Source organism: Diaporthe amygdali, assembly GCF_026229845.1.
Source record: "Diaporthe amygdali strain CAA958 chromosome Unknown NODE_12_length_1037015_cov_66_201586, whole genome shotgun sequence".
In the NCBI taxonomy this organism is placed as follows: Eukaryota; Fungi; Ascomycota; class Sordariomycetes; order Diaporthales; family Diaporthaceae; genus Diaporthe; species Diaporthe amygdali.
Window position 1 is genome coordinate 911,185 of NW_026517032.1, and position 23,230 is coordinate 934,414.

A 23,230-nucleotide genomic window follows, 5' to 3' on the forward strand; every position below is an offset into this window, starting at 1 on the left:
AAGACATTATGCAGGCACACCCAAAGGCTGCCTTCCTCGAGACAATGACCGAGACACAGTGGTCTTCAGACATCAAAGTCTTGTCAACGCAATGTGACGGCGAAAATCGTGCAAATATGTTGCGAATGTTTAGGCTGTCACATTGCGGCCTTTAGATGCTCTTGTGCCTGCTGAACATTCGTACGGCACAGATGCGTACGTAGGCAGGGATGGTGGCATATAGCATCGGTATCCCAGACTGTCAAAGTAATGGAACAATAATAGCACACCTGTGTAATGTAAATCTCACTTGAAGCTATCCTACGATTGGTCATCCAGCCAAGGACTGACCAAAAGGTGATCATCCCGTTGTAGCATCCACCGAAATGCCATAGAGGAGCCCACTGGGGCAGAATGAGGAATGATCAATGTTGAGGGCTGTTCATTCCTCTTCATACTACTTTTAACGAAGGAGAACAACATTTTCATATATTGCGAATTTGGAGCCAGATTCACAACGAAGATGGAATAATAAAAAATTCTATTTTGCTCCCAGCTTACTTCCGTGACATTACTTCGTGTCGCGCGCTAATCGAGCTATTTCTTACTGAAAATGACCGTTTTCCACTTCAAGTCTATCACTGCTCTGTACCCTTGCGGTTCCAATGATTAGGTCCATCGCCATCGTGCTATACATAGAGAGTAGTTCCTACCGCCAGCCCTAGAGATGAAAACTTATATCTGCCGGACATGGACGCCATGTAGACTTATGAGATTAAGCTAGCTTTGAGTTAAGTACGTTCTTAATTACCGAAGCCTCCCAGTCTCCAACGATGATTTCTAAAGCAATTGTGTCAGCAACTTCTGCAATGGTTCCAAATGGTTCAACGCTGTAGCGTTCAGCAAAAAAGCTTCCGTCCAATCCTTCACCAACAGCAAAAAGTCGTTCGGATCCATCAGCACCCGGAAATTAGCCGTTGCCCTCTCGCCAGTTTGCGAATTCCAGATTTCCAATTTTGTCCCGTTATTGACCTTCACAAGACTGCTCTGCGCATGAGCAAAAGAGTTCCTGACACAATCTGCGGCCCAGCTTGCACCAGCTCCCGGCGCATTCCAGACTTGCACGGTGCTCTGCGGGAATCTCGCTGCAAAGGCGGCCTGGGTTGACCACGTCGCGGCAGCGAAGGCGCGGCTGGCGCCGTCGACAGTACCGCGTGCCGCGAAGTATTTCTTCTTGTAGCGCTCATAGGGATACACGAAGACAGAGACTCCAATGGCGTTGAAGAGGGTGGGGGTGAGGCTGCGAATGATGTCTCGCACTTCGTCGTCGCTGAATGGATTGGTTTGGAAACGAGGGTCTTCAGGAAGTTTGATCAGTGAGTCGGCGAGGTCGCTCTGATTAGTCCACCAGGCCAGTGTACCTAGAGCCTCTTTGAAGTATTCTTCGGCTTCGGCTTGGCTGACTTGCACGGCGGCCATCTTAAAGTTGGACTAGGCTTTCGGTGAGGAGAATCTTTGGATTTCTTAATCTCTGTCGCTCTTTCAATCGACTGAATGCAGACAATTTATAGACAGCATTCACATACACCTTTTTCCGTCACGGCGCGCATGATCATTCCTGGACTTGGACCTTGTGCTGGTTGACTTAGTCAGAGCCTCCCACTAGGAGCGCCGCTCATCCGTTTTTAATATTTTGGATTCCATCACCTCTTCTAAGCGAGCGCCACTTGTCCGGATTAGTTGTGCAATGTACTCAACCAAAACCAATATTGATATCCGCGTGCCATATGCCAAGGCCAGGACAGAGCTGATTCGCAGTGACGCTCCTAGGTGGTCATCAACAAAGTACCGTACATACCGGGGATGTGAGAAATTATGTGGTGCGAAAAAGCGGTCGCCAATCCCCAAGAAATGGTGTAACCTACCGGTTCAACAAATCATTACGGAATGTGACTTCAACTTGCCATGTTGGAATGCTGCTCCGACATTCCACACCGAAAACCGACAGCGTTGCTCGGCAAGACCTGAATGCGTACTTGCTTCATCTCGATTATGAAAACCGTTAAGAGGGAGAAGTGGAAGGAATACGGTAGAAGAGTTGAAAGAAGTAGATTCATCATGTTGAACTCCATAACCACTCAAGCTGCGGACTTGGGAGCTTAGACAGACACCGTTCGACATAGTATCTCAACCTTCATTTCGAACAGAAATATTCAAGTATGAAGGCTCCGGACTTACCATAAATCTCTTTATACATCTGGGTGGTAGGCTCTTTCCTTCTCACAAGCCATATCAAGTTCAACATTCAATTTTTGGGCGACATTCCGAATTGGGCCAACACGCCATGTTAGGGCCAAAACAGCAAGTATTTAGAACCTGCTATGTCGACTTTTACAGTATGGGTAGGGTATACGAGTTGCAAGGGCAATTTATACGTGACAAACGGAGATTTCTATTTGCCCGCGGACGCTGGGCAGGTTTCTCTGTCTAATGATACTTATTCCGAGACACATCGAGGGTCAGATTCCAGCTCGGGTTGTTGGCGTGTGCGTCCATGGCGACGGTCTGATATTTCATGCCAGACTTGCAACACATGACCTGGGTTGTGAAAAGGCTAGCTTCATTGGAAAGTATTAGTCGAGTCAATTTTCATTTAGCGAAACAACTCTTTTAAGGGATGGGACTTTCGCTTCGATGAGAGTATATAGTAGGCAAGGTGCTCATCGTTTTCAAAACTTAGAAGTATTGTCTTCATCGCCCTTGAACCACAAAATCGACCTTTAACACCCACTGTGGAAGGGCGACTGAGACTGATCAACATGTGCAATGTTTGTATTCGAACTGGGCGTGGTAGCTAGAATTCTGAACACAGAAGGGCCCAGAGGGCACCGTTTCTATTGACATGCGAGACCCCCATTTACCGTATCCCTTATGCATCGCCACACCCGCAGCAGTTAATACCCTGGGCCGAGTTAGTGCAGTCGTTGAGGCAAATAGCATAGGCTGCCTCGCTGGTGGCCTGCTCAGGCGAGCAGCTGTAGGTGCAGTCTGCCTCAGCCTTCGAAACGCAGTCAAAGTAGGTGCCATCTCCGTAGCTAGTCAGAATTGTCAGCCGTGTCCAGATATATAAGAACAATCGAGGAGCTAGAGCTTTGAAGACCTACTTGCAGAAGCAAGCACGCTCGTCAAGGCCGGACTTGGGTTGGCCTGCCACAGCGGCGTTGGTTCCCAAGATGGCGAGGGCCATGGCGCTCAAGATCTGTGTCATTGTGTTAATTATTCGGGTGCGTGGAACTGACGGATAAAGTACAAGGCTCACCTCGGCGAAGTACATGATTGCAATTGAGGTTTCTTCGAGAAGCTGGTTCTGATGATGATTTGACTGACGAGTGAGAGCAGGAGTCTGATGCTGATGGTGAACGTCTTAGCAGACAAACATTGGCTGGTCATGAGGGCCTTTATATAGATAGGACTTCAACCTTGACTCTTCCTATTGTCTTCCAAGAGCACGCAACTTCTCACGCGAACACAATCCTTTTTACCTAAACGCAATCCTTCAGCCATGAACTCGGCTCTTTGCTGGCGATCACAATGCTCGCCTCGATGATGCCAAGACATTCCATTGTCGTAGCCACGAAGCTGGACCCACGAAGGCTATGGCAGATGGAGCTCAACAAGGGCGAAGTCGCGTTATTGACCCACTCCCCCAACCGGACACCACCTCCGAGAAGTACCGGAAGTCGGTTCCTTACCCACCTGGTACCACCATCCATAATGCACCCGTTTAAGGTGAAGGTGCTGTCTACTTCCATGTTGCAAAGATAAGACCACGTTGGAAGGCTGTGAGGGTCTCGAGGGCTATGGGACGGAGTGCAACACCGCTGACTGGAATACAATTGATTCCTACATGGTCGCCTCTGGTGGGGATGGTGGCACTGAAGATAATTGTGAACATACTTCACCTGACCCACCCCCTTGATCCCTAGACGGTACCTAGGTCAACTTACTTTTGTTCTGATGTAGTACCGCTCCTGAGGCATCACATTATTGGTTTGTTGACGGCTTTGTAGCATAGCGACCCCAAGAGCCTGCGAAGCCAAATTGGAGCTACGCGATGGCCTTGAAGACAAGATTTCAAGATAAAATAGAATAAATTGTCAATATCCAGCCTTTGTCGACCCCAGGTTATCGTCATGTTACTTGAGCTACCGAGAATTGTCCGGAAAGTTGTTTGCTTGTATACAGACACTCCAACAGCAACTGAGCACTGAATTGCCGGGACTGGCCAAGCGTGCGGAGGGTGCGAATGATGCGAACTATTTGTATTTCTTATAATAGCGTAGAAAGAAGAAAAATCTAAGCTGCAGTTGCAGGGCACCTGCTATTTTGATTGCAGTCTTGTGGCTCGTGCAATCGCCTTATCTAATCTAAATAATCTCATCGTATCTGATCTGATCTGATCAGCCACCATCCCTCTGCTGCAGTAGGGCTGAAGACACGCTGAAATCCTCTATTGCAGCAGATACCCATACTCAAATCTGGGCTGGAATGCTTTTCGAATCTCTTGATCTAATTGAGGGATTATTGATGACATTGTGGACTTCTGAAGTGTTTAACACCCGAAGACTGAGTCCAGAAGCCAAATGCGATGGAGTCCGACTAGCTCTTGGCTAATGAAACAATCTTGGAAACCTAAATTTGGTTATACTATAGCTAACCACCATACATAACCGTATATAGGTCATGTATGAATCCTAATACATCATTAGATATCTGGGCAATCATAGCACAGTGAATTTCTAGTTGGAACTCTAAAGGTTCATGAGCATACCTCAATGGGCTATTTTTAAGACATGACGTTCAATAGGTAGCCCATAGTGTATAAACAATCAAACCACCGATTCCGTAATGCTCAACTGACAAAGTATGAACTTTCAGAGCCTGTTATCAAGCTGAAAAATAAGCTGGGTAACACGGGCCTAGTTGAGAAATTATTGGGGAGTCTTATTATTATTATATTATACTAAATATAAATGTTCCGCGCGATCTCTCGTTCAGCCGTCATACTCAAAAACAGCCTTCATCTCCTCATTTGTATAACCAGCATTGATAGCCAGCTTCAGTAAAACCCTCGCCTTCTGCGGGTTTAGGAAGCCACCACCATACATGCCATCCATGTCCTGGGGCTCCACATACCCGTCCATTGTCCTCCGAGAGACAACGACCTGAGTGCCATTGTCAGAAATCAGGCCCTCGATAACATCTTCCCCATCCTCTGTCCACCCGCCGGCCCCCATGCCAGCCAGGACCAGCCCTTTGGCGCCGTTCTCCACTGCAGCGGTGGCGAGGGTGGCGTCTAGGCCCTGGTACCCGTAGAGCACTTCCACTCGCGGCAGCTCGCTGGTGCCCGTGACATCGAAGTGAGCCTTGCCAATGGGTGTGGATGGCGCGTAGTAAAAGACAGGCTTGATATTGATAAAGAAACCCAAAAACCCAGCCTCGTAGGCTTTGAAAGTGTCCACGGCGTTAGCATTGGTCTTGCCGCCGTACCACGCGCTGAGGATACGGTCGTTGAGCACGACCATGGCGCCTCGGCCCTTCGCGGCCTCGCTGCCGGCCAGCGTGACAGCCGCGAGGAGATTGATGGGCCCATCGGCGCTGATAGCAGTGGCAGGCCGCATAGCGCCCACGATGACAATGGGCTTTGTGCTGTTGATGGTCAGGTCGAGGAAGAAGGCCGTCTCCTCCAGTGTGTCGGTGCCGTGGGTCACCACCACACCCTGGCAGGCCGGGTCGTCCAGTGTGGCCTGAATCTGCTGCGTCATGTTGAGCAGGATCGAGTCCGTTATTTCCTCGCTGCCGACGTTGGCAACCTGTACGCCTTTGACATTGGAGACATTTTTCAGCTCGGGAACCGCGTCGATGAGCACGTCGACGCCCAGCGCGCCGGCTTGGTACCCTGTTGTCTGCGACTGGGAGTTCGCGCTGCCGGCGATTGTACCACCTGTTGCGAAGATAGTGACATTAGGGAGGCTGGCATTGTAGCCTGTGTCTCTTTTGGAAAGCTGAAAGAGGGGAGGCAGCGGTGCGGGCCCAACATTGTGTGCCGCAGGGGCAGCGAGGGCCATGGCCCCGAAGGAGGCCATGCTGACAAGGCTTTGGAGCATCTTTGCTGTAGACGAGCAAAGTTACAATTGACAAGGGATAGCTATTGTCCCGGATTGGATACAGATCAGGCGTACTTCCTAAGAACGGAGTATGCTTTCATCATTGCCATTGTTACCCAAAGTCCTGGGCCTTTATATATCCATGCTGCCGGAGATGCATCGACGATCGTTATCACCGAATCCTCCAGCCAAAGATAACCGCATCACGACGCAGACACATACCGCCTGTTCCTAGCACGCTTGGCCGTCAGCCTCACCCACCCACAGCCGTCAAGCCCGCGCTCCTATTACCCCTACAAAACCACAATTGTACCCACAAATCCTATCGACATTAGTTTTTAGACTAGTCCAAACAATAACGCTGCCAAACTTATTACCCCTACAAAACTACTAACGTACCTACAATCCTATCACCTCTAGTTCTTACTACCCTTGCGGATAGTAATACTGCCGACTCTATTACCCCTACAAAACTGCCTTTATCCCCACAAACCCATCTGCATGGATCTTTGCACCATCGTGGGCATGAAAATCACCACTCCTCTTACCCCTACAAAGTAGCGATCGTGCCCGCACCCTCTTCGACATGAGTCTTTCCAAGGGTCAAGAACAAGGATTTCAGATTGTTATTTAGTAAAAGTAATTCGCAATTTTGCGTCGGCCATGGATACGCGTGTGGGAAGGGCCGGCGTACGGAACGGGCGAGCCCATCGTCGAGGGTGAATCCCAGAACACGTGGGTTTTCACTCAGGGTCGCCCCAGGACAAAGATCCAGGCACACGAGATATCAGGCCGGCCGGAGATGTCCTCAGACCGGAGGTTCCTTATCGCAGCATCAGCAGTGGACAAAAAGACCGGAGCGATCCGAGATCGTGAAAGAGAGAGGTGACTAATCAGATAAACCTGAGCGCCAAGCCTCCAATCCTCTCGGCACGTACGTATCTATGGATCCCGCTCTGCATCCTGCGTAGCCGGGCCGGCAGGGGGTGCGGCAAGAATTACCACCTAACAGCCCCGAATCAGGGCCGGATTGCTTGCAGCAGACTGGGGGGCATGGAAGTGCCGGAGGAGCTGGGCAGACTGGAGTTTATGTGGATAATTCCAAGAACTGTAGTAGTCAAAGCTCGCAGATCTGGCGCAGCCGAGCGGAGCCGGGCCTGATCTCGTCCCGCCGTGCCACCCGGGATCCGGAGCCTCCTGTGGGAAGCTGGTAGCCGTCACCATCCGAGTCATTTTCGGGCCATGAGACGTTGAGAACACAAGAACAGTAAGGCAAGTCTTGGACTAAGATGCAATGATCAACAATGTTTATTCTCATCTGCTCAGTCGAAACCATCTGAGCTATAGCTCGAACAACCTGGGAGCGAGGCCCCAGCCTCGGACCCTCGTCTCGGCCTCTAGAGCACGACATCCTGTGTACGTTGCCGGAGTCAACACCTCCTCTCAAAGAGAGTGCCATAAGACTTTCTTCTTGATCGACTGTATGGCACACTATGTCTTGCATACATGTACTAAGTGAGTAGCTCTTTGAATTCTTCATACCAAGCCAAAATCGCTCTTCCCATTTCAGTTCTTCCGTCACCAGCAGAATAACTATACCGAGATATCAACTCTCTGCTTTTTCCTTGGGGTATATATTCAAATGCAAATGAGATAGTATCAACAAGTAGGCACACAGGCAGGATTAGACAGGATCACTGATCTATCTGGGTACCCTTCACCAATTAATTTGAGTCACACGGGTTTTCAAGTCGGGGCTTCCGGCAGCAGTGCTCCTGCTGCCACACTGCAGGACGGCGCTGTGCTTCTTGAGGTCGAACTCGACGGCCTTAACCATGACCCGCTTGTTCTCGGGAACGGTCCTCTGGGGGGTTGCAGAACTTGCTGTTGATGCGCGCCGCATATCCCAGCGTGCATTGCCACCAGGGCCGAGATTTTCACCTAGCTCGACTGAGCCGTTGGCATGTCGGGGTTTGGGCGACATGCCGTTGGTGCTCGAGGCTTGAGGAGATAGTCCACTTGCGTCTGAGAACGAGTCTGCAGGGCTCCGACCAGGGGTCATGATGGGATGCTCTTCTTCCTCTTCGATGTCCATGATCCACATGCCAATTCGAGCCGTAAGCTCGCTGTCCCACATGCCTTCTCTCCTGGAGCTGCTACGCAGCAGCTGAATAGCCTGTCTCCTGAGGACCGGATTGCGGCATTTGGTCGCCACAACATAGAGCGGCGGCACAATGCCGAGATCAGCGCTGAAGCTCGGTTTGATATGGTTGGCCATGTACGACTGTCCGCCAAAAATGTCTGGCTCATGAGAATTGTGATGGTGGCATGTTCGAGGATCGGGGCATCTCTTTTCCGCTGCTCGTCGCTCTTCGTCTCCCACTACCTCAAGACCAAGGTCGACTATCGTTTTGAACTGAGGCTGGAACACGTCAAAGTGCTGCTCGCTGTCGCTGAATGTCATGAGGAAAAGAACCTGACCCATGATCTGAAACATTTTGAGAACAGCGATAGCCGCTTTCTCCTGGCTGCTGACGCCTGGGGAGGATCTCGCGCTCAAGATGTGCTCAAATGCATCCGCCCAAGCCTCTATGCGACCTCTGAAAGACAGCCCGTACTGTCGCAAACTTGCAGGCAGGACTCCCATTGGGCCGTCCTGGCTGGCCTGCGCGAAGAGCCTTTCGGTAAATCTGAACATCTGCTCACACAGTGTATCCCACGCGATCCGTGCCTCATGGAGCGAGTCAAATTGGTCGGGAATAGGGTCTTGATGCAAGGACAAAGGTGAGCCCCCCTCCGATGAAGGCGAAGACGGATCCGTGGAAGGTTGTATTAGCTGAATGACGTATGGTTTCGGGAAGTGGAAGGCCATGTCGTATGACTTGGCTTGTATCGCCAACCGAGTGAACATTTGAATGATTTCGTCTTCGACAGGCTCTTCTGGTCTCGAAAGAAAAGCACGCCTTCTTTGTGCACGTAACTGCTCCAAGAGACCTAAACCCATCTGGATTTGTTTGATGGCCTGTTTGTGATCACCTATGAAGGAGTCGAAGCATGCCAACAAAACACTGGCCATGAGACGTGTCCTGTTGGCGGTGCTGTCCTGCCCATCGACGCTAAACAAAGCCGTGAGGGCATTGGAATATGAACGGACTGCCACCTCCCAATGTTGCCACGCGCTGTCAACGGCAACGACTGCTGCTGCCGCCGGCGAGCTTGGCGGAGACTCACAATGCTTCTCTAACGTTTTGTACAAGGCGCCCAGCGCCACGACAGCATGGCGTACAGCAGCTTCGGAGTGACACTCCTGCAAAACTAGGCGTGACCAAAAAGTGGAATCGAAATAGCCAGACAACTCGTTGGCAGTGTGGGCCTGAAACAGCTGGAAATAAAGGCCATCCTGCTCAGGGAATGGGGCAGTCGAGGGCCTGTAGAGGGTCATTGAATTTTGCTGCACAACGGGTGTCTGAGGGGGCGTGTATCGGTGATGAATTTTAGTGAGACGTCGAGAGGGAGGCTGTGTGGGCTGAGCGGGCTGAAGGGGTTGGACTGCTGGTGCAGCGGCCACAAGAGATTGCGTTCCTTCAGGTCGCGGTCTGGGGGCAATGCGCACCTCCTCGAATGGTCGCGCGCTCCGAGGAGGAGGTGGATAACCAGAACAATCCTTTTTGGAGCGCACACATTGCGTGCAGGCCGGCCGTTTCTCGTCGCATTTTATCCTCCGCTGTCTGCACAGGTTTGTGATGTTAGCGCGTGTCCAATGCCAGCAGGTAGTGAGTCGTCAAGGAAGAATGCGCAAAAAAGGCATCTATGTCGCTCGAGAGAACGGCGGGTGGGAAGAGACTCACTTGCAGTTGTTGCAGCCAGTCTTGACTTTGGGCTTGCTTGTCCTCGCGCGCCTCTGCTTTGGCGGGTCGCTGGAGGTTGAGTACGTTGTGTTGGAGGTTAAGGAAGCTGCGTTGGAGGTTGAGGACGTTGTGTTGGAGGCTGAGGACGTCGCGGTAAGGGCCGGGGATGGAGGGCCGTTGCGCGGATTAGTTCCGGGCGCCATGATGAAGAGACGGACCGAGGGTTGACCAGCCGGCGTAGTAAGCAATTGCCATTACAGCCATGCAATGGCGGGAAGTGAGCAAATTAGCAGACAGAGAAAGCTGTCGAGATAGTTCCAAGGGACGGGGAGGAAATGAATGCGCTCTCGAAGGTTCGTCTCAGAGCGTAGCTTCGTTCGCTGTGGGGTTGAGGCGTTCGTAGGATCGTCTCCCCCGAAAAGGCAGCTCCCCAAGGCCGATGTGGTGGGGCGGCTAACGGCGTGGTTATGCGATGGGCGAACAGGTCGGTCGGAGTGGTGGCCCAGCCTCTGGACAGGCAAGGGAGCGGCCAGGGGGGTTTTAATACATGAAATGGCTGGTTGTGCTGCAGCGAATTAGGTGGACAGGCTTGCTCATGCGAGCTGGAGCTACACAGCTGCCAGAGGCTAGGAACGTCACATCAAGACGGCATTTTTAGTCTGAGGCCACTTGATAGGGAAAAAGGCAACCGGTTGGCGCACCTCCTTTGCTTCTGATTCCTGCGTCACTTGAGACGATCAGGGTCGGAAAACCGAGAGAGAGACGGGACGAGGAGAACAGCGCTTCGGTCGTCGGTGCAACCTGCCCGAGACTGGGCGGTGCTGAGATAGATGGTTGAACAGGAGGGAGGATGCTGCCGCGTGGGCGACACGAACGACGTGAGCGTCACACTGAGCAAATGAGTTGCTGTGGCTGGGCGGGCGGCGAAGGCACCAGTCGAGGCGGCCAAGCTCTAGGCCGGCGTTGAGGGGACGGGGACGGGGGACGGGGCGGGAAGATGGCAGGGAACAGAGGAGCTGTCAAGCTGGGAGAGCTAGCGGGTCTCTCCACAACACCGTAGCACAACGGCGATTGACGCGTCGGCGCTCAGCTACCGCGAGAAGAGAGTGGGAGAGAGTGTGTGCTGGCTGGCTACTGGTGAACAGCAGGCTCGTGCGGTCGGAGTCGGGAATGGACGATCGAACGAACGAAGGAATGGGGGGAGGATGGCGTTGAAATGATGGAGCGAACCAGCCGAGGATGGTGCTTCTTGCGACCACGTGGGACGTCAGCAACTATTGGAGGGCCGAGGATTAGAAAGGCAACTTTGATCGAGAAACCTTGGGGTCGGGTCCTGGTAGTGAAGGGGCAGACAGAGAGAGCTAGGGCGGCTGGAAAGGGATATATACCTGGGCCAGAACTAGGACTAGATATGTATCAGGTGTGAGTGTGAGTCTGCGTGTGTGCGTGTATGTCTCGGTTGTCTCGAAGGTTTGGGGTGGGGGGCTGCTGCTGCTGTTGCTGCTGCTGCTGCAGGGCTGGGCGCCTGTAAAGTAGAAATAGATGAGACAGATGGGCATAGATCGCGACCTGTGTGAGCTGTGCAATATCTAGGCCCGTGGCTGCGTCAACGTGCGGGCGAGCGGGCGTGCATGCGTGCGTATGGCGTATGGCAATGGATGGTACGGTACGACCTGTCGGCGATTGTCATTGTCACGGTCAAGGTCATGGTCATCAAGCTGCCGCGTTCTGTTGCTTTGCTTTGGTGGCCCCCCCCCCTCGGTCCCTCCACCCACACTCACACTACCCGCCCTAACCAGCCTGCATGCATGCGCCGACCTATCTTGGCCAGAAAGGGGAGGGGATCATACTGCATGACGATGCTGGGTGCTTGGTGTTTGATGCTGCATGTCCAGAGAGGCAGCCTGGTTTGAGTGGGAATCGTGTGGATCGTGTGGATCGCATGTCACGAGCTTGATCTGAGGTACTCCAGACTCGGGCAGTGTCTGTCTGGGTGTGAGGAAAATTCTGCCAGTCTGCGAAGGCAACAACCAACGTCTCTCGTCTGTTGAGAGGCCTGCAGGGATGGGACACACGGGTACATCGATCATGAGATGGTACTTTGGTAGCTCCCAGCCATTAGCTTGCGCCGGTGGAGCCAGCACTGGAAGCTTACCACTTGGGGGGTACCTTGTCACCGAGCAATGTCTTACTTCGGGCTGTGCTCGACCGGGGCAAGTCCCCTGCCGCCCACCGCCCAGTGCCAGGAGTGCCCAGTGCCCTGGCACCCCTCCCACGCAGGCACCCTGGCCCTGTAAGGTCCTTCCCCGGTTCTCATCCGCCCGCATGCGCATGCCATCATCAACACATCCCACATCGACGACCTGGATGGACACCACCATCATCAATCACTACTGTACGTACGGTGCCATGTCCCACCAGTTGCTGGCAACGCACACCGCAAGTTATTACCAAGAGTATTACAAACTTGTCCTGTATGCCTGTCTATTGATATCTTTGTCCATCCCAACTCTGCACAGACATGCCACACACGGCACACGGCACAAGGTCCACCAAGACGGCGCCGTCATCCCAGACATCTGCAAGCCATCCAGACGTGGCTGGCTGTCTACCTCGGCATACTGCAACGACCCGATGACTTGGCTTGTCAAATGAACGAGAACGAGAACGGCAATGCAAATCGTTTGGACTTCCTGGGTCCTGTCTGCAGCCCATCTGTAGTCGTCCCAATGTCCGGTAGCAGGGTGTCACCGCATGAGAAAGCAGAGCAGCCCACGAATTTCACTGGTATGGGTACAGATACAGCGCCATCTCTGACCTGACCTTTGTCATCGGACGGATGATCAAGGTATCCAATGGCGGGCTACACCTGCAGCTCTGCTTTTTTAACAATTCTATAAGAGTAATAGAGGTTGGAGTCTGCATACAATGCCCCGTTGACCGGTGACCGAAATAGTGGCTGCTAGTTGCGAGCAACAGAATCAATGGGCGAGGGAGAGAGCCATCCATCATGTTCGCCTCTCCAGAGTTGGTGGCATCGCTCAAGACAAGAAAGTAACCTGGGGCGTATCGAGTACCACAGTAGGTCATCTCGGGGGCACCCACCATCTCAGCCCTACAGGAAATCGAGAGTCATGCCATGCCCACCCTTCATGCAATGGGGCCCTACAGCATCTGAATCCATTGGGTCCTTTCACCTCTTACGGCACCTGCATCTAAGCCTCGAGCCAATCGTGGTCCTGCCTGGGAACAGGCCCTTTTGATCGTGTTCATCTGGCAGTCTGGCAAACAAAGGCGCCTCCCCGGACGCTCATCCCTACGGCCGAGATGAGCCTTTTCCCAACTGGGCCACCGTCAGCCCTATGTCCAGAAACAGGCCCTGATTCGCGAGGAGGCGGTGCCGGCACTGCAAGCGGGACTAAAGATTGTAGCCACTAGCATCTCTTTCCGCCGTTTCCCTCCCAATCAGGGTATCAAGAGCCCGTGGACTTTTCGGTTTATTCCTACGACCTGGACCTTGCTTCGGGTCGCCCTGGAGTCGTCCACCGAGGATGAAGAGAACACCCGGGATGGCATTGCTTCCGCGTCGACGTTCGGCCTGAAGATGTCAGAGCCGTCCTCAACTCTGCCACGATCATCAATGTATCCAGCGTTCCACAGGCTGTTCATGCTAGAAGTCGGATCTGTGCTCCGTCTCTTCGGGCTGTCGAGGCACTTGAAAGATTCCCAGCGCCACATGAGGATCATGCTGTTGAAGACAAACCCGGGTTGAACGATCACGAGAGCGGGCACGACGAGCAAGTACGGTCGCATCTGCACGCATCGCTAACCGATTGTGTGCTATCGGCAATTTCGAAAATCTCTCCGAGAGTCGCAGCACAAGCATCACAGGCACCAACCAACCTGCGCCACGATCTCGGTGGAAGTGGTGGGATGCCCGACTGCCTGTCGGTGGAGACCAGACCTACCATGAAACCTCGCTGCCTCAAAGTCAAGGCGGATGGGTGAGCAGGTGGTTCGAGCACGTGCAGGCTAGCTGGAGCTCTCCACCGAAGACTAGGACCCCTGCACCGTCACCCGCTCTCCGCATCAGAGGCTGTGTGCAGCATTAGGCTCGTGCTGCCCCTGTTCCTATCGCAATAGCGCCCGGAACCGCCGTGTTGGGTCGTCGCTAAAGCAGCTCCCCGTTGAAAAGCCACAAAGCCACTCGTCGAGCCATGGAGAAGGATCGATATCCCTTGAAAGACTAGATAGGCAGACTGACAGACTGACAGATCTCGGAGTGAGTCGCGAATGAATTAGTGATGTCAACGACTCACCGCTCCACTCTCATGATGACGGCCTCACCTCCGGCAGTCAGCGGGCTTGACGAACCGTAAGGCCGGCGATCTGAGGTCTGCTCAGATGATATCCACGCCAGACATGAAGCCTCCAACTCCCAGTGCCCAAGTCGTCGGCAAAGGAAGCTTGCGCTGAACGCCAAAGACATTTGTCCACGCTGACGTCCTGACAATCGACATGCAGCGGACCTTCAGCTACGCCCCGCACATCAGCAATTTTTGCCTGACGCTTCTTTCCTCGCCAAGGGCCCAGCGGCTAAAGTGTCAGAAACGAAGTTGTGCGACATTCATAAATCAATTGCTCTCCCCATTGGTACTCTTGAAGCGAAGATTGAAGCGAAGTAGATGCTCGATGCCAATGGCCTTCACATGTATGTCCCCATACCGAATTGACGTCTCACCGGCCTAATGAGCATAAGCCGACAAAGATAGCCATGCATCTGCATACGCCGTGATACATAACCTGGGGAGAGACGGCCCGAATGAAACATGTTAAGTCGCAATTCATAGCCTAATTTTCCCACTGCGTACGTAGGCGATCATCAATTTCTCTGTTTCCTAAGGTATTGATCCTCGGCATCGCCCGCCCAGCCTTGTGGAGAAGCTACCCCCGACAAGTACATCAGGGTCCGCGTAATCGTGGCTATCAATTCCAATTCGAGGCAGGGCGAGGCTTGCTAGCATTTGCCCGGCGAGATGAGACTACAATGTGTTTATTTGGGCAAAATAGTAAGACATATCGAGCATATTTTTTGTCTTCTTTGACGTTTGTGTCCATCTCGAACTTGTATTGTAAGACTGGTTGTGCCAGTCAGCATATATTCACGACCCATATTCCCACTATTTACCCCTTCGAACATGCACCTAGGGTTGCATGTGGGCAGATAGGCGATGAAAAGACTCCATAGAGTAAATAGTGTTTACAATTCTAGTTCATAGCTTCTTCGACGTGGACCAAACAACTAAGCAGATCATTACACACAGTCTAGCTCCCTGATCCGTGAGCCAGCAAAATGCGCCAGCCAATCAGACTCGGATTGTGCGCCGGGCTACTGTACCCACCGTCAGTCCGGGGCACCCATTCACTCAAATTTGGGACTTCGCATAACATTCAATATGCTCGCCGGGAGATCCAAGGAGCTAAAGAGCCAAAGACGGCGCAGTAAAAGCCAAATTTGTTCAATGTCTCCCTAGAAAAGATCTGAATGACCACATTCTTTCCGCGCTCCCCCAGCTTCTCTAACCAAAAGGTTGAAGGCGGCTCAGAAGAACATGGCAGCACTCTCCGATATAATCTTCCCGTCTCAGGAGTCAAGTATCAGCACCAACAACATTAACAAGATCCTCGGGGACCTCAAGCGCTCGAATTTGTCAATCACGAACCGCCTGAGGTCCATACAGCAAGATGCGGATTTTGTCGAGGAGGTTGCCGCCGCCCTCGCTGGTGGCGTGGGTGTTGATGGTGACGGGGATGGGGATGATGGTGTGAGCAAGACCCGGCGGCGCCCACTCGTCGCCAATGAGCGGTGCGGGAGCTGGTATATTCGGCCTGGCCTGAAGGGGGCGTCCGCGTACTTCAAGAGTACGGACGGGCATACCGGTCAGTGGAAGTTCTCAACGCGGAGGTTGAATCTTCATCTGCTGCCGGTCATTGAGGAGTGTGATGGGTGAGTTGAGTTGGATGTGTCTTATTCCTCATTGTGCTCTAAACCTATTCATAAGAACCTATGATGCGCCAATTACTGACTGTGTTTTTGATAATCAGAATAATCATTATTGATTCCACTAGGAGAGGCAAGAGGATGCCAGACTCACTCAGCAAGACCGTTCCGATCTGGTGCTGCGTCCTGAATAGGACCCTCTTCCCGGAGCTCACTGAGTCGCATGGCCTTTACGTCCCCCCAAACGTGGTCTCAGACTCGGAAAAGTCACAAATGCTGTCCCGGGTCCCTGGCTTCGTCGACTCCCTCAAGCAACTCAACCTAGACCTGGCCGGACTGCAAGCCCAGATCTCGAAACCAATCAGGCCGACATGGGTCACTCAGGAGACGGACCTGAGCCACCATTTCAACTGTGAAGACGACGACGGGAAGATCTTTGAGTCCTTCCGGCCCGTCATCTGCTGCACCTCGTCGAGGAGGATCACAGACAGCGAGATGTCGGGCCACAGCGGCTACGTCCAGGGCGCCGGGGACGACACAGAGAACTGGGCCCTAGGCCTGACGCCGCCAGTGTTCTGGGACAACTCTGAGCAGCTTCTGTCGACGCCCGAGGCCGACCTCCCGGAGCTGATCCGGTCCCTCGTCGCCTCGGCGAGCAGCACCCACCAACATCCTCAGCCCGGATCCACCGCCACCAACGGCATAGACCCCGACGCCCACAGCCTCCCACCAGCAGTGACACAACTAACCCCCTTCCTCCACGTCAGCCCCCTTCCAATCCCACACCCGCTCCCAGGGAGAGACCCCCAAGGCGAGTCCCAGACCTGGTGCACAATCACAATCCACTCCACGCCAACCCCCCCAGAAACATGGACCAAGTCCCCGACACACATGGAACTCGGGCTGGGCAAGCACAAGGCCGCAAGCCGCAGCCTGCGCACAGCCCTGCCGCGCATCTGCGAGTTCGCCTGCCGCTTCCTGCTGCTGCCGCCACCACCGTCCGATCCCGATCCCGAGTACCAGCCCCCCGCCGCTGCGGCGCACCACCGCCCACGGATCCTCGTCGCTGACGAGGCCGGCGGCCGCGACCTGGCCGCGGGCGTGGCGCTGGCGCTGCTGTGCTGGTGCTTCGCCGACGACGACGGGCGCTCCGTGCGCGGCGCGGGCTTGGGCCGGGTCGAGCGGCCTGCCTTTACCAAGGACCTGGTCCGCGCCCGGCTGGGCCGCGTCATGACCGCCATGCCGGACGCGAACCCCAACCGGGCGACGCTGCAGAGCGTGAATAGCTTCCTGATGGACTGGAAGTAGATGTCTTTTCCAGCGCATCTGGGGCTGTGCTAGCAGTCCCTTGTCGCCCTGGTTGATTTGTATAGTGTCAGGGCGACTTGTTGTGGGTGCGGGACGTCTTTGATTCATGTTCGCCTCCCTTTCAGCTGTCTGTCAGTGATAGGAACAAGTATGGGGTACACGCTTGTCAGAAGGAAGTGGGCTGAGAGAAAAAGACGGTGAACAGAAATGTCGGCGCAGAATTTGCCGGGAGTTACCCGCAGAGAACTGGTAGAGACGGCTATCTACCTACGGGAGGCTGCATGGTGAGGAGAGATCACTACCACGTCGTTAGTAGAAAGGAGGCTGAGAAGCCGCCGCTGAGAGGAGGCTAGCCCCTGAGAGGTTATCTCGTAGAAGGTTATCTCCTGGCAGGTTATCCCATATCCCATAGCAGGTTATTCTCAAAGGCGCTATCCTACGGGAGACTATTCCACAGGGTGCTATCCTACTGGTCATCTCACTTGAAGTCATCCCGCAAACAACTGAGAGAGACAAGCGAGGGACAGAGGTCATCAACAAACGGATTCGACTTGGTACCATTGAATATAGTAGATCATTTATTTGCTCGACGTACTTGCTTCGAACTAGCATCTACCAAGCGTGAATTCAAAGGTCGTTTTTTTTTTTCCATCTCATCGCGTAGCTGCCCACTTTTGATATCCCGCTTAACAAATCACAAATCCCAAAAAAAAGAAGGAGGTCTCGGGCGCTCTATCCCGAATGAATCTATGCCTTGCCGCTCTCGATCTGCTCCAGCATGGCGGGGAACTCGCTCCAATCCTTCATGACGACGACGGCGCCAGCGTCCCGCAGCACCTTCTCCATCTCGGCCTTCTTGTCGTCGGCGTAGGGGCCCACGTAGCCAATGACCTTCATGCCGGCACGTGCGCCGCTCAGGGTGCCCGACTTGGAGTCCTCGACCGCGACGGTTTCAGCAGCCGTCTTGCCCAGCGTCTTCAGGGCGTGCAGGTAGATGGCAGGGTCTGGCTTGCTGGTGGGCTTGGGCAGAGAGGTCGCGGCGCTGAAGACGTCGTTGCCGAAGTACTTGTCCTGGCCGACCTTCTCAATGGAGGCCTTAACACGCCGCAGGGCAGAAGAGGAAACCACGGCCAGGTGGTACTTGCCGGAGGCGGCAAGCTTCTCGAGCTCGGCATCGACGCCCGGGCAGGGCTTGAGTGCCTCCTTGAGCTTGGCGATGACGACGTCCTCCTCGGCCACGACGTACTTCTCCATGTCATCCGGGCCAATCTCGAAGTTGTTCTGCTTCTGCAGGGTGACGAGCATGCCACGGAAGTTCTGGCCTACGAACTCAGTGATGAGGGTCTCGCCGGTGAAGGGCTTCTCGATCTTGACATCGCGCTCCTTGCAGATCTTGTTGATGAGGTCGGCACATCCCTCGAAGGCGAGCTCCTCAGACAGCACGAGAGTGTTGTCGCAATCGAACAGGATGGTGGTGATCTTTTGTCCGGACATGTTGGCTGAGAAGGGTGCTGCGGTGCGCAGGTGTTTCTATTCTGTTTGGTTGTTGGTGGGGAGATGAGACGGGTGGACTGGGTAGAGCTGTCTAGATGGTCTAGGAGCCGGGAAGTTTTTAAGACTTGAGAAGAAAAGAGGACTCGAACACAGACGGAGAGTTCTATTCTAAGTCTGAACTGACAGAACGAAAAGAGACTTGAAGGCAGTTGTGAGAAGACTGGTTGAAGGGCAGGAAGGGAAGGGATGTGATGAGCTTTGAGGTGAGAGAAGGAGGGGTGCCAACGGTTTTATTGTTGACATGGGGTGGGGAGTTGGCAGGGGGGGAGAGCAGCAGAAGGAGGGGGAGGGGTAAGAAACAAGAGCTGCTGCTACTGCTGCTGCTTCCCGTTCAAGGTAGGTACGCTGGTACGTAGCAGGTACTATTAATTCTGGGCATGGGCATGCTGCGACGGTACGTCATGAGGGAAGGGTCGATGGGACCGGTGGACACTGCAGTGGATGGAGACACCCAGCTGCAATGCACCAGCGGCAGGTGCATCTTCTGGGGGCATGCGCTGGCGGGACCTGGCAATTGGCGGGGACGGGCACGGCAAAGCTCTCACAGGGGACTCAACGACACCGAGCGTCAGCATCACCGTCGCACCTGCGGTATTAATTTAGACCAATGCAATGCAGTTGGGTGCTGATGGGAAGCGACGTCGAGACGGGCCGCATACCGGGAGCCAAATCCGTGTGGCAGGGAGCAGCAGCAAGGAGCAAGGAGCAAGGAGCAAGGAGCTGGGAGCTGGGAGCACATAGCCATGAAATGGCCTGACAGCTCTGCTATACTACACTATTTCTCGGAGTATCCCATCTGCCTGCACTCAGATCGATCGTCTTTCCCAAGGTGGGCCCTCCGATCCGACAAGCAAGCCCTGGCCTGTCCCATGACTCGCTGGCAAGCTCCGCGGACGACACCAGAAGAAGTCTCGGGAAGCAAGCGCTTTTCTGCTGCAAGCAAGCAGTCTTGTGATGGCCTCGCCGAGATAATGTCTCTGAGAGCCGACATAGGAGCCCGAACCAGCCAGCCAGCCAGCCGGCGCAGATGCAGGTCAGGTCACACACACGCACACCTCATGAGGCCAGCCAGCCAGCCGGGGCAAGATGCAATGCGACTCTTAACCTCAACCGCAATCTCAACCTCGACTGCAGGCTGTCCCTCGGCCTTTTGCCTCACCCATTTGCCCAGCCCCGGCCCGGGCAACTCACCCCATAGGCCAAGCAGGGCAAAAGCTGACCAGCTTGTGCTCCACGACGACGGGCGCCGGCACGTTGACCAGGAATGGGAAGGATGTGTTTCACAGCCGCAGGCTCACTCCATCTTACTGTACATAGCATACGGTCCTCGGTTGGGCCTGTCCAGGAGGCCCAGAGGTGGTCGACCCCGTGGCCGGCCTCGAGCCAACCACGTCTTTGCCGCAACAACCCAACCCGCCCGAATCTGGGCGAGACATTGGAGCAACCTGTGACATTACGTTGCCAGCCGGGGGAGAAATGTTGTGACACTGATAGCTGGTTGGTGCTATTACTTCAAGATGCACGGTACTCGCAGGACACGTGACGCCGCACTCAATTTCTTTCTTCAAATGTTTTCATTTCTGACATTACAAGTCTATAGAGCCGACTAGACCAGGTGCAGAACAACAGAAGGGTGACTCGCGGGGCCCTCTCGTGCTGTGTAGAATCGCCCCAGCCACCAATGCCCCCGGACCAGAAGGTCCTCCTTCCCAGAGTATATGAAAAAGCAAAAACAATAGACTACCACCTTCCAGAGAGACCTTCTCTCTTCCCCTAGACCTGAGAAGGTGAGCCAGAGTCAGGTGGAATCAAAATTAGTCGACGTCGTACAAAATCAAAAAGGACTCCAGAACTCCATGCGGTCATGATCCGTTATCATCCTCTCATGCAATAATGTCCATTCGTCGACAGGCGCGAGACCGGCCCCTGACGACGATGGATATGCTTCCGATACATTTCCTCCATTCCGAGGCCTTGAGTCGGAGAGCGGAGAGTACCACGAACATGGGACGTTCCGCTCTCTGAGCTATCGAACAAGGCGATTGTCGAAGGAGCGGATCGATAGCTCCAATTAGCAGTCGGCGCTTAGTCCTAAGGCGTTGGCACTTCAGACGTGAGCGCCTGGCACATCTCTACTGCCGAGGTCTAAACAGCCGAGTGCGCCCTTCTCGCACTATTTGAAGCGAAAAGACTCGCCTTCGTTCTTTGTCCAGGTGCAAGGCCCAAAATTTCCCACACAAATCTCGCCATCTTTTCGGGACTTCTTCGACGATTGTCAAAGTCGTGCCACATCATCACCGTGACCAGTTTACAAGATCCCCTTAAGAGCTTCCTTCTGCTCGGCGGTCAATGATGTGGGGAACTTGACGTTGTACTTGATGATGAAGTTGCCCCGCTGGCCCGGCTTCTTGGAGATGGGCATGCCAAGGGATGGGTAAGAGTCCTGAGATCCAGGCTGCGTAGGGCCGGACTTATCCAGGCTGAGCTGCCTCCCGTCAATCGTAGTGACAGTGCGCTTCCAGCCTGTGAGGGCTTCCTTCAGCTCCAGGTCGACGGTCATGATCAGGTCGTCGCCGTCGCGGGTGTAGATCGGGTGTGGCTTCTGCGTAGGTTGTTAACATTCCGTCCACATGTCTGAGACGATAGGAATTCAGCTCAGATATTTGCTTGACTTACCTCTTCTATGACGAAGCACAGGTCCTGCTGACCACCCTCCTCCTGGTCTCCCACGCCCTTGAAGCGGATTTTGCTGCCCTTCTTCAGGCCAGCCTTGATGGGCACGGTAAGCATCTGATCGGTGGTCGTTCGCTTGCCGTTCTCGTCAAACTTCTTGGCCTTGATCTTCATCTTCTTCTCCACACCCTTGAACATGTCCTCTAGAGACACAGGCAGTGGACGCTCCACAGTCGTCACTTCGGGCGTTGCTTGCCGTGCGCTGCGGCCGCCGCCCATGCCGGCATCTGGGAAGCTGCTTCTCATGCGAGGCCCACCGCGGCTGGCCCGCGGGCCGGCACCGCCGAAAGCACTGAAGATGTCACCGAAGTCGTCGTCGCCGCCGCCGGCGCCAGGACCGCCTCCACTGCGCATGAACTCGGCGAAAATGGAGTCCGGGTTGGAGAAACTAAATCCGCCAGGGCCTCCTCCGTTGGTACTGAAGTGGAAGGTCTTGGTACCACCGCCGCCGCCGCCTCCAAAGTCGAAGCCCGCGAAGCCTGGTGGGACGCCGCCGCCTCCGCCGCCAGCGAAGGGGTTGCCTCCTTCTGGTGGTGGTGCGCCGCCGCCGCGCAGCAAGAATTCGAGGCCATACTGGTCGTAAACTTTGCGCTTTTCTGGATCAGAAAGTATCTCGTAGGCTTGTGAGCACTCCTTGAATTTCTCGGCGGCATCGGGATTGTCCTTGTTTTTGTCGGGGTGGTACTTCAAGGCCGCTTTTCTGATGATAGGTCGTGTGGTTAGCTGTGTATGCTCCTTGGTCAAGCGAGGGGGGAGGGGTGATGGTGGGACAGCTGATAACAGTTGACAGGGTGTGGTGGAAATGGTACTTACCGATAACCCTTCTTGATTTCATCTTGGGTAGCGTCAGGCTTGACGCCGAGCTGGTCATAGAGCTTTGTTTCTTTGACCATGGTTGCGATCCCGTTGATTGAACTTGATGTAGGTGCGGTTCAAAGTAGGAAAGGGTGATTATGTTTTGCAGGCTCGAGGCCTTGGTGGAGATGGGAGAAGCAATCGAGACTCGTGGCAATCAATCAGTCGGGTCAGATTGGCCAGGTCGGGTCGCGTGGTGTTGTTGACTTGATGTTGCAAGGTTAGCGATTGATGGTCGCTCTGCAGTCGACTTTGTCTTGGACTTCTGAACAGTCGATTTCCAAAAGATTGTTCGCGTTGATGTTTCGTCGTGCAGTCAAGTCGAGGTTATGCAGTGTAATTGCCAAGTTATAGGACCGAAGGATTGAAAGTTGGTCAAAGGCACGAGGGCGTTTGGGAACCAATTCAATCAAGAGAATCAAGAGGCAGGGCGTCCCCAGTGGTGGAAGAGTGGGGCTCGGGCGAGAGCTTCAACGTGCTTCAAGAAGATTCGATGCCCTTCCAAGCACCTGGACCTAGGCTGTGACGTCGGCCCATCACCTCACTCTGTCTCTCTTCCCTCTCCCTCTCCTTTATTCTCGCCCAAGCCGTCCACCTTCACACTCTTGTCGCCCTCAATGCATTCATAGAGCTGTCCCGAATCCGTCAAGCTTTCACCAGGACCGAGGTCTTCCAGTCATGGACGGGCGGTTTCAGCAAGCCCAGCCTGTTCAGGCAGGGAAATGCATCTCGCTTGGCCCGTGGGATTGGACTGGCCTGGGCCGGTCAAAGATTGCCCGTGCAGA

General features: G+C 54.0%; 8 protein-coding genes across 8 annotated transcripts; 2 read left to right on the plus strand and 6 right to left on the minus strand.

Moving 5' to 3' along the window:
- Positions 1–819: 819 nt before the first annotated feature.
- J7T55_001988 (uncharacterized protein) lies at positions 820–1,458 on the minus strand (the record flags this gene model as incomplete). Its single annotated transcript, XM_053142907.1, has 1 exon — positions 820–1,458. One exon carries the CDS (start codon positions 1,456–1,458, stop codon positions 820–822), a length of 639 nt encoding a protein of 212 aa, XP_052994440.1.
- Positions 1,459–2,908: 1,450 nt separating this feature from the next.
- Positions 2,909–3,313, minus strand: J7T55_001989 (uncharacterized protein; the record flags this gene model as incomplete). Its single annotated transcript, XM_053142908.1, has 3 exons — positions 2,909–3,074; positions 3,144–3,238; positions 3,299–3,313. The coding sequence occupies 3 exons, from the start codon at positions 3,311–3,313 to the stop codon at positions 2,909–2,911; spliced, it is 276 nt and encodes a 91-aa protein (XP_052994441.1).
- A 1,720-nt stretch (positions 3,314–5,033) lies between these two features.
- On the minus strand, positions 5,034–6,146 carry J7T55_001990 (uncharacterized protein; the record flags this gene model as incomplete). The annotated part of the gene is made up of 1 exon (XM_053142909.1): positions 5,034–6,146. One exon carries the CDS (start codon positions 6,144–6,146, stop codon positions 5,034–5,036), a length of 1,113 nt encoding a protein of 370 aa, XP_052994442.1.
- A 1,117-nt stretch (positions 6,147–7,263) lies between these two features.
- On the minus strand, positions 7,264–10,197 carry J7T55_001991 (uncharacterized protein; the record flags this gene model as incomplete). Its single annotated transcript, XM_053142910.1, has 4 exons — positions 7,264–7,430; positions 7,887–9,612; positions 9,760–9,874; positions 9,995–10,197. 4 exons carry the CDS (start codon positions 10,195–10,197, stop codon positions 7,264–7,266), a joined length of 2,211 nt encoding a protein of 736 aa, XP_052994443.1.
- A 2,122-nt stretch (positions 10,198–12,319) lies between these two features.
- On the plus strand, positions 12,320–13,766 carry J7T55_001992 (uncharacterized protein; the record flags this gene model as incomplete). Its single annotated transcript, XM_053142912.1, has 4 exons — positions 12,320–12,389; positions 12,581–12,781; positions 12,951–13,075; positions 13,353–13,766. The coding sequence occupies 4 exons, from the start codon at positions 12,320–12,322 to the stop codon at positions 13,764–13,766; spliced, it is 810 nt and encodes a 269-aa protein (XP_052994444.1).
- Positions 13,767–15,450: 1,684 nt separating this feature from the next.
- Positions 15,451–17,303, plus strand: J7T55_001993 (initiator tRNA phosphoribosyl transferase; the record flags this gene model as incomplete). Its single annotated transcript, XM_053142913.1, has 3 exons — positions 15,451–15,511; positions 15,569–16,001; positions 16,100–17,303. 3 exons carry the CDS (start codon positions 15,451–15,453, stop codon positions 17,301–17,303), a joined length of 1,698 nt encoding a protein of 565 aa, XP_052994445.1.
- A 747-nt stretch (positions 17,304–18,050) lies between these two features.
- Positions 18,051–18,797, minus strand: J7T55_001994 (haloacid dehalogenase-like hydrolase; the record flags this gene model as incomplete). Its single annotated transcript, XM_053142914.1, has 1 exon — positions 18,051–18,797. The coding sequence occupies one exon, from the start codon at positions 18,795–18,797 to the stop codon at positions 18,051–18,053; it is 747 nt and encodes a 248-aa protein (XP_052994446.1).
- Positions 18,798–21,165: 2,368 nt separating this feature from the next.
- J7T55_001995 (dnaj heat shock family protein) lies at positions 21,166–22,483 on the minus strand (the record flags this gene model as incomplete). Its single annotated transcript, XM_053142915.1, has 3 exons — positions 21,166–21,459; positions 21,534–22,290; positions 22,404–22,483. The coding sequence occupies 3 exons, from the start codon at positions 22,481–22,483 to the stop codon at positions 21,166–21,168; spliced, it is 1,131 nt and encodes a 376-aa protein (XP_052994447.1).
- Positions 22,484–23,230: the final 747 nt, after the last annotated feature.